General features: G+C 42.0%; 1 protein-coding gene across 1 annotated transcript; it reads right to left on the bottom strand.

Annotated features, from left to right (window-relative positions):
• Nucleotides 1–390: 390 nt before the first annotated feature.
• On the bottom strand, nt 391–9,761 carry CA3 (carbonic anhydrase 3). The gene is made up of 7 exons (XM_082675323.1): nt 9,540–9,761; nt 8,604–8,801; nt 6,293–6,411; nt 4,495–4,587; nt 3,363–3,425; nt 2,329–2,484; nt 391–1,372 (listed from the first exon to the last, which is right to left on the bottom strand). Exons 1-7 carry the CDS (start codon nt 9,571–9,573, stop codon nt 1,253–1,255), a joined length of 783 nt encoding a protein of 260 aa, XP_082531449.1. The 5' UTR covers nt 9,574–9,761; the 3' UTR covers nt 391–1,252.
• Between the last annotated feature and the right edge of the window lie 743 nt (nt 9,762–10,504).

Consider the following 10,504-nt stretch of genomic DNA (forward strand, 5'->3'; position numbering starts at 1 on the left):
AGACTTTATGTCTAAAGATATTTTTGAAGGTCCCAATGTATGGATTTTTGCAGTGTTAGACTGGTGTTACCTTGATGCACACTTAAAAAAAAAATGACATAAAGGCTACAGTCTGACTTGATTCCATGCCCCTAAGTTAGCAACCATGGTACTGGTATGGACCCCAGAATCCTAAACCAACTTTGAGGCCTCTGGAAACTAGTCCACACTGTCAAATGTATGGCTACACATTCATCTTATGGACTGCAATTTCCTTGGAAGGGCCCCAGTAATTGCTTCAGCTGCTCTACAAGGAATGTAGCTTCCAATCCAACTCAGAACTTGAGTCACTTCAGTTATAAAAACAAACTTACAATGTTCTCCCTCCTTAAAAAATACAACACTCAACTGTTTACATTCATGTCTTTATTAGTTTTGATGATCAGTACAACTGCTTTTACTTCACGTGCAGGCATTCACTCCTGCATGTTCTAGGAATCATTAATCCCACACTCAAATTAGAAAGATATCAGAGGCAGTTTTTATTTTAATAAGCATGCAAAGATAAAAGTAGTAAAATGAAAAATAAATGGCCCTCCTTCAGGTACAGAAAAATATTAGGATAAAGTCAACATCTTTATGAAGAAAGTGTTCAAATAATGGGTCAAATTTTTTAAAAAACTCCTAGTCTGTGTATTTTACTTTCATTGATAATCAAAACCAGGCAATCTTTACAGTAGTTTAAATGTTAATAAGTGATGGACCTCTTATTGGTTTTATTTAAAGGTTAAAACACATCATCATCTCAATTCTTGGTATCCACAGTCATTTTAATTTCTGGCTTATGCTGAATTGCTATACAATCTTCAGACACCTCTACCCCCACGTATATAATTACTCATTATTTCTTTAAGATGGATAACTCATAACATGAAAAGAGTAAACTGAAGTTCTGTGAAATTTAAGATGACACAAAAACGGTGCCCAACAGCCATTTTTCTCTACCTTTCCTCTTCCAACTCTGTTTCTTCTTCTTTGAAACCTTACTAGAAATGTTGTTTTTACAGGAAAGGTGATTATTAAAAAGGCCAAATGCTTTCATATTAGATCTTGTCAATAGTTAATTCCGGTTTCTTGGTGATCACATCTCTCATCTTCATTGCTTGGTATGGAAAAGTGAAATATACTTGGAGTAAGAAGCACCAAAAGGAGACAAGGAACCAAACTCTGCAGTGTAGGTTTCCTTTCCTGAAGAGGGCAAGCTCCAGCAGCCTCATTTGAAGGAGGCCTTCACTACCCTGCCTTTGACAGGCTGTGGAGGGCGCCAGTTCCTCACCAGGGGCACCGGGGGCTCATTTTCCGCGCTGGAGTAGAGGCTCCGCAGCTTGGCCATCTGCAAGGGGCGAGGGAAGGCTGTCAGCGTGACATTCGGACCAAGTGGACACATTAAGCATGTGACAAAGAGTTAGAAATCGCCAGCTTTCTAAACAAGCAAACTACAAAACTTGTCTCCAATGTCCAGTGAGAGTTATTTGGTTCTGAGTAACAAAAACCTTTTTTTTTTTTTCTTTTAAATTTGTAAAAACACTTTTCTTCCTTTTATACAGGATCACCATACCCTCTGGTCAAAACCTTTTCCTCCTGAATTCTGAAACAATTATTTTAATTCGACAGATCAGTATGAAATCTATCCCTTATGTAGGAGTGGAAGACAGTGCAAACAATAAGCTCAACTGGCCCTTCATTGCATAAGTTAATGAAGTCAATTTACATGAACACTTAGAAGGGAGGCCTGAGGAGAGAGGTCCAAGGTGTTGAAAGCAGACAGACTGGAGCTGCAATCTCAGATCCTGCCCTTGGCTGTGTGATCATGAGCAAACTGCTTAACCTATCTGAGCCTCAACCTACTTAGCTGTAAAACTGGGGAACCAGTATACACCTCACAAGGATGTTCAGTCCCTTCCACCAGCATCTTCTCCCCAGACCTGTATTTACCATTCCATCTCCTAAACAGGGCTCAGTATTTGGGAGTTCTCCAAATTAGCAAAGTCTAACTCATATGGATCTGTACCCTTCAGTGTTTCTAGAGCACAAACTTGGGCATTGTTCAGCATCACCACCACCTTTAAGTGTTTTTGCATTTAGCCTGGTACCCTTTGGAAGTTGAGTTTTAGAAAGTTAAACAGGCTGATCGTAATTAACCGGGGCAAACTATGAAGTCTCCTGTCGCAGAGCTGTTTGGTAAGCATCTACTGCTTTATATTTTCAGTTTAGCGTCTGTATCTCACAGAGCCCGCCGGCGACGGTAAGTCAGCGTGCTCTCAAAGCCGGCCCGCGGCCGCCGCTCACCTGTTCGTGGCTCACGGTGATCGGCTCCTTCAGCAGGAGCCACACGATGCACTCCTCGCAGGGCGGCGTGGTGAAGGAGCCGTGGTAGGTCCAGTAGTCTCGGCAGGCGGGGAACAGGCAGGACGGGTCGAAGTTCGGGAAGGGCGCCTCCTTGCCCTGGGAGACAGCGGGACCCAGCGGGACCCAGCGCGGTGAGCGGGCGCATGCGCATCGCCTGCCGCAGCGTCTCACCGTTTGGGGAGAATGGATTTCAAATGCAATAGAGAAAACGGAGCTTGTGAACAAGTATGTGCCTTTCAGAAATAAAGGGCAGATGGGGAGGCCGGTTTGCATGGTATGACTTTGCCACAGCCAATTTTATTCCTTATTCACTCTAGGTAGCACTATAAATCTATCATTTCTCAAGAAAAAGGACAAACTCATTCTAAACTGTAACAGAAATATTTCATACAAGTTAATGCTGTGGTTCTCGATGATACAAAACAGGCTTGCATTTTTATTGAATATCATACTCAGAATACTTACTTTCTCTGGTGGTAAAACTATAAAGTGTTTGATTAGAACAGAAAGAATTAAAGTGAGTCTGCTAAGTAGAAGAATCTACTGTTAAGATTTAAAATATACAGGTGCCACCCAGGAGAGAAAGGGAAACACTAGGACCCAAACATTTAGTACCTCTGCATGTGTGTAAGTGTATGTGTGTGTGTGTGTGTGTGTGTGTGTGTGTGTGTGTGTGTGTGTTGGGAAGGGGAACACCACTCAACTTCTCTCTCAAACACTTCGTTAAAAATTTAGTTATCTGACAGGTTGACTATGAAGATTAAATAAACTTATGTATGTGAAACTGCTCTAAAAACTATAAACCATAAAAATATACATACAAATATAATAGCATTTGCTTTCATATGTATGCTTAGCATATTCATCAAACTTACTAACAGATTTTAGGTGAAAGAAATACACTTGAAAATGTAAAAAGAAAAAATTGACATACCCTGCTTTTATGTTCTGGGAGGGAAAATGATTTTTTTTACCTTCGTCTTAATTTTGTCCAGTGCATCAAGTAGCAGTTGGAACTCATGTTTCTCATGTCCTATCTGTAAAAAAAAAAAAAAAAGAAAGAGAAAACCAACAACTATATTTTTCTCTTCTCCATAATTTAGGATTGTCTTAAAAACTAATTTTAATCCATCCATCTACCACTAGTGTTTACAAATCTGTCAGAATATCTTGTACTAAGCAAAAACATAAGTTTATTTCCCCCCCCCCCAAGATTTTAGAGTATATATTTTCTGAACTAAACTTAGACTCCAGGCCTCTGAAGTACAAAACCACAAATTACATGTTGATTTACATCTATGTCCTTGACCTTCTCTGTGAAGTCAGTCTACTTTTCTTTTTAATAGAATTAGAGCTAGGATGGACTCAATGTATCTAAAACTAAACTGATTGTCTTTCTGCTCAGACCCACTCCACTTCCTGTAGTACTGTGTTCAAGCACTGAAAATGACCCAATGAATTCAGAACATAAAACAAATTAGGTCATTCAAAAAGAAAGAAGCTAGATTTTCACCTCTGGCTTAAAATCTAGATTATGTTAGCACGCAATTCATGTGTTAATGACACTAAGTCCTCTCTAAACCAAGGCTGGCTCAACAACACACACATTCCATGTGCTATCTTAGCCTGGGATCATGTGAGTGGTGGCCACCCTAAGCCGAGTGGATGTCCAGCCAGGGACTCGGCATCACAGATGTTCCCAACATTGGCTTTTCTGGTTTCCCCTGCAATTGACGTGGAGTAGCAGGAAAGGGTAATGAACAATGCTGCCCTTGCCCTCACTGCCACTGAAATAAGCTCCTTCAAAGGCTCCATCTCCACTGCCCCTACACACACACCACACACGTACACACACGCACACACACACACATACATCCTGCATCTTGAGAAAATTTAGAAGTGCTAGGGGTACTGAAGTATGGCAAAAGTTACTCTTCTAAGGGAGAGCAAAAAATTTTGATCTGATCTTAACAGAAATATCTTGACTAGTTGAATGAATACTGAAATTCATTCCTCTCTCCCCTTTAAATAAAAGGAGGGAGTAAAACTTCAGCATTGATAAGGAACTAAACTTTGTAAAAAATATATGGTCAATTTTTACCTTACCTTCAGAAAAATGCCAACCACAGCTACTCCATCAGGTTGCTTCAGAGCACTTCCAAAACTGTTATACTTTGAATTCCAGTGAACCAAATGAAGCTGAAACCATAGAACAGAGGCTATGAGGTAAATTCCCAAAATAAGGAAATAAGTATAAAATTATTCACAATAAACCCAATAATTATTATACAGTCTAAGGTTGCTGAACACTCTCACAGAAGTTGACAGAATTCTAAAAATTAACATGCAATATTTTGGTAAGACTTTTAATGGTTCAAATTAAAAGTTATGATAGGTAGAATCGGTGAAAACTGAACTTTCGTTAAACCAATTCAAAATATTATTTTAGTTGTGTATGACATTAGTCCTTTTTCTGACCAAATCAAACAGTGAAACACAGAGTTATAAACAGGAATCTGCTAGCATTCTAAAGTCACAATTAACTGGGAAGTAGGAGAGGAAAAATAAGGGGACAAATTCTTACGTGTCTTCATGCCTCTCTCCTTTCAGCAATAAATGGTCTAGAACCGGGTGGTAACCTTACCTTAATAATGTTAAGGTGATAACATAGACACTAGTTAAATTAGTCAAAATTTTCACATTGCATTATATAGAATGGCAAGAGAATACAATAGTTCATGACAATTTAGAAGTATTTTATTCAAGACCAAAAGTGTGAGATAATCCCACATGTAAAGACCAAACTGCAAGCCTTGCCCACATTTGTAAGGAATATACTAAACTTTCCCCATTTGTGGGGGGAGATGTCTGGAAGGCATTCTCAATTAACTTATCCTGTCACTGGCTGTCTAGATGGGCTGTAGAGAAATGATCACAGGGAAGTACTTTGGGTCTCCTATAGTTTAGTTTAACTGTTTAGTCAAATTTAGTTAGGCTGCCTAATGATGCTGCCTAAATGAGTGTCCACAAGTGGCTCCAAGGTTTCTGTCTCAGCTCCTATGGTTGACCAGAGTCTGCCTCTGGAAGAGTTGGGCAGTACAAATGGAATTATCCTCACCTCCAGGGCATTTGTCACCCCTTATAGGCTTGGCTTTATACAGAGAACATGCAGGAGGCTTGTCTTATTTCCTTGTAATTTGGTGCCTTCCTTTAATGGGTTAACTGGAACAGAGAGTAGTATTTGTTCATATTAAATTGTGTGTATCTGTATCTAGCTATCTCTGTATAAGTACATATGTACATATAAAAACATACACACACATATGCACACTCTTCATTAAGAGACTAGAGCATGAGCATTAGCCAGAATTACTAAGTGCTATTTTTAAAGCACCACAGTCTTGTAACAGAGGCAGCTTAGAGCACTGGGCAGGATGATGAACTATGAAGCCAATCAGCATAAGGTAGAGCACAGGTCTAGCACTCATGCGCTGTGTGACTTTGTTATGTAACCTCCTGTGCCTCAGTTTCCTTGTCTGTAGCCCATCTCATAGTGTGCTGAGAGGATCAAATGAATTAGTACTTGTAGGCACTTAATAAGTATTAGCTACCATTATCTTTTCAGTGCCAGTCAGGTCCCTGGCTTTTTAAACATTATTATTATTAAGCTGCTATCCAATTTCTAAATACAACCTTGAAATTCTTCACGCATGACACTAACTCACCTACACTCTCTTAACTGTCTAACCTAGAATGTTTGGCAGCTTCAGTTTATGCTAAACTATTGCAGCTCTTTTCATAACTACAGACTTGAAGCAAACGCATTGGATGCTATTCTGTCATTATTGTTGTTTTCAGTTTTCACTGGGTGAGATCCAGAGTAGGTAACGGCAATTCCTCCTACCTCCGCTGCGTACTTGACTCCATCCACGCTGTGCTCAGAGCCGTGATCATCCGAGGAGCCCCAGTGAAGATGAAACTGGCGAAGCCGGTAGGGTGCAGTGAGAGGACCACCTCTCAGCACTGTGATTCAGAGAAGCTAGGTCAGCAGTGAACTCACACTTCTTTTACAGAGCCCTGCTTTAAACAGCCCTTATAGTCTAAGCTTTATGGGCTGGGCTGATGGTGCCATTCCCAAGCACACTGGTCTCTTTCTCACAAAGTCAAGTCTTGGGATATATCAAAATAAATGCTTTCTCTTCTCTGTCCTTCTGATTTTGTTTGCTTGTTTGATTATTTTTTAAATGTCAATTTAACATGTATGAAAATAAAATTAAAACAGGAGATGGGCAATGAAAACAAGCAAAGCACAGGTCTGTTGTGTGGGTGCATTGGAGAGAACAGGATAGCTGAGAGCCAGGCAGACTTAGGTTCCAATCCCGGCCCCACCCCTTGCTAGTTGTGGGATCTCAGGCAAATTGCTAAACTCCTCTGAACCCATTTCTGCATCTCTCTGAAGGTGATAATAATACTGACCTTTCAGAGCTGCTGTGAGGATTAAATGAGATTAAGGGCTTTAAACTGCTCATCACAGTGCCCAGCACAGTCATCACTGAACAAATGTGAATTCCTTCTCCATGTCTTGCCTCACTACACTTTTCTTTAGTACTACAGGCAAGAGCTCTCATCCATGTCTAATTCAGACTGTGTTTACTCAAATGAGATGAAATGGAAAATTCAGAAGTTTCCCAGGGAATCAATCAATGTGGGCCCCTAAACAAGATGATTCTCCATAGCATGAATGTGAGTTTGCTGTCCAAATACCCCAACCTGGCACTTAACTTGGTTCCACTTCATTCAGCCTGGGGAGTGATTTAGAAGTTCAAATATTTTCTAAAGGATATTGGAAACTATACAGAAACCCTAAAATCAAAATTTAGCAACATAAGCTAGATCAAAATAAAATTCAGAGCGTAGCTGTTCTAGAAAAGATTGGCCAACTGTTGGTGCTGAAATGGCACACTGAAAGCCATAATATAGGTCTAAAACAATAGAACAAGGTTTGTATAAGCTTGGTCATGTAGGAATGAGTGGTTTGATTAACTGCATTTTTTTCTATCCAACCACTAGGAACAGTTATCATTTGGTCATGAGTCTAATTTATTAGGATGAATTATATGAAATTGTCAATAGTCAATCATTTTTGCTTACAAAAAGTCATTTTCATGTGATCCAACCTAACAGATGCTGTTTAATTTTGTTACTAATCCTTCAGAATGGAACTTGATTTAAATGGAGAAGAGAAAAAAAGTAGCAGATACCAACGAGATTATTGTTTAAGAAAATATATTTTTATGATATTCCTTACCTGGAACCTGCTAGTAGGTAGAAATTATAACTATTACTCTTTAGCTACAACATCATTGAGAATATTCATTCCTATACATCAGTAAGGATAGTTTTAATTTTTTTACAAATGTGGTTATAGGAAAATGTATTACTGTATATCAAGCACCAAAATGCTAAAGGTAGATTCTTACTTCATTCACAGTGAAATAAAGCATTTCTAATTAGCCTTCTTTTATTTCATTGATTTGCTTAATAGTGTAGGTGAAATAAAGAGATTTTTTTTTAAACATGAGATTTTTCATTTTCACACAAATACAAATCACAACTCAAGGAGAAATTGTCAGATTCTTCAAAAACACTCACCAAAATGTTTAGTCAGATGAACCCCACTGAAGCATTGAAGGCAAGTCTTCTTGATTCATACAGTGGGTCTACTCTCTCCCCTGGATTGGCCCCTACCCACACAGCAGAGGAAGAGAGTACCTACTTGGTTTCTTTGCTATGTTCCTTGCTCTGTAGAATGGAATCTGTGCCACTTTGGGGACTGGGAGCCTTGCTCTCCAGGCCTTGGTTAGGAAGCAGAAAACCCCTCAGGTGTAGACCATCAGAGCCTGAAGAACACTCATTTGGACTCATTACCATCACCTCCCTATCAAGCTTCATTTCAGGAATGCATTGCCAACTTTTAGCTTGGGCATGGGGCCATTTTGTAGCAGCCTGGGTGACCAGCATTAGAGAGTGAGACATCCCTCTTCTATGTATAAACATAATTCTTCAAGACTAGAGCAAAGTTAAATGTCATCTCCTTTTTCAGAGAAGAAGTGCACCCCGCTTCCCACCAATTCTGTTGGCTGTGTCATAAATCACATTTTGCCAATATGGACGTTGAAAATGGTCACGTGTCTCTACCTAAGTGTGATACTTACTTGACCTGTCATAAGTATCATCAAACACAACCCTGCAGGTCTTCCCATTGTTCAGGATGGTCTTGGCAGAGCCGGGGTCATAAGATGCTGACCATGGCTTCAGGGAAGGGTCGTGCTTGATGTCTTTAGTGTGCAATTCAATGGGCGACTGGTTGTCTCCCTTGGCAATCGGGTAAAGTTCATGCCAGTGGTCAGGACCTGGGAAATCAAATTGAGGGGATTTATTTATTTGGTGGCACAATCCAAGCCCTCTAAGTGACTAAACCAGCAAAATACACAGAGGCTAAGCCAGTGATTATGAAAAGGTCTTGTATATCAGATTGGGCAATACAAGCCTTAGTGTTTAAGACCTGTTCATAGTTTTGTTAATAGTGTACCTGGAGACTGTATTTAATTCCGTGTATTTCCTCAAATTTTCCATGTATTTGCTCAAATATAGCCTCAGAGCCTTATTTTTGAAGTGGACTTCATCACGTTTTACCAATGCCATCTTCTGTCATATAGCTGGAATAAAATAACACTGACCCTAAGTAGATTTCAGAGCATATCCATATTCCTTTTCCCATGGGTAGGCAAGAGCTGCAGGCAGAGCAGCTTAGACCAATACCAGGCTCAGAGGGGTTAAGTGCTTGCCCAGTACATGGAGAAAGGGACAGTGAGAACTGGCCCTAGGTGGTCTGACTTCTCCGTCAGAGGCACTGTGATCTGGGCTAGTTACCGAACCTCTCTGCGCTTGAGTTTCCTCCAATGGGAGTAATAACAGCTCCACACCACGGAGAACTAAATCAGATATAAAGTAAAAGGGTCAGCAGTGTTTGGCACTCAGGAAGTGCTCGGTAAATGTTAGTTTCCATCGACTCCACCGCACTTGCTGGAGTTGCGCACTTTCTGAGCAGCACCATCCCGGACTGACCGGGAGCCGCTGCCCACACTCACCGTTGTGGTCGGCGTAGCCCCACTCCTTGGCCATGGTCGTTTTCTTGGGCACTGGACGGCTGCTGCCTTCTCTCCTCCGCCGTGCACAGTCCCTGCGAGCCCTCACCTTTTATATAGGTCCCCCCACACTTGCATGGCCTTATTAGGTCAGCGACGGTGGGGTGGGGGGCTAAACAGGATTGGGGTGGTATTTGGGAGGCGGAGTGGGAAAGCCAATGAATTCCAAGAGCTGGACAGCTGTCGGGGTGGGGGGAGATGGGCGGAGGGCATCCTTCCCCTTCCTCCCTTCCCCCTCCCCTCCCCTCCCCTCTCCTCCCCTCCCCTCCCCTCTCCTCCCCTCCCCTCCCCTCTCCTCCCCTCCCCTCCCCTCTCCTCCCCTCCCCTCTCCTCCCCTCTCCTCCCCTCCCCTCTCCGGGGAAGCGCTTCTCCTGGCCCTTCTATTCCTCCCTCCCGGCTCCTAAAGCTGCACGGCTCTCTAACCCCGCGCGCCGCTGTGCAGAAATACCGGCGACTTTCGCCTCCTCCTCTCCTCCCTCCCTCCCTCCCTCCTCCAAGCTTTTTTTTTTTTTTTTTTTTGGTAAGGGGGGATGGGGCGTGGTAGTTGTGCTTAGCCTCCAACTAAAATCTGCACCCTGCCGGCACTTGCAGCCTCTCTTAGAAGTTGCTTTTAGCGCAGGCTGCCCGTCTGGCTGCGGTCTCCAGATGCTTCTGCGGGTTGATTTCGCTCCAGCGATCCGGTTTCGGTGGCTGGAAAGAACACGTTTGTTTGCCTGACCCATGTTTGACTCCCTTGCAGGCAACTTGTAAAATCCTAGCAGCAAAGGATGGGAAGAAAGAGGCCGGAGGGCAGGCTCTCTAACTGTTATTCTTGAGAGATTGACGATGCCAGATCCCTGGAACCACACCAGACAGCATTTCTTAACCTCATGGGTCCCTTTGGTCCTCAGGACTCCGAGGGCTGGGTC

The sequence above is a fragment of the Grampus griseus genome, assembly GCF_964374135.1.
Source record: "Grampus griseus genome assembly, chromosome: 17".
NCBI classification, from domain to species: Eukaryota; Metazoa; Chordata; class Mammalia; order Artiodactyla; family Delphinidae; genus Grampus; species Grampus griseus.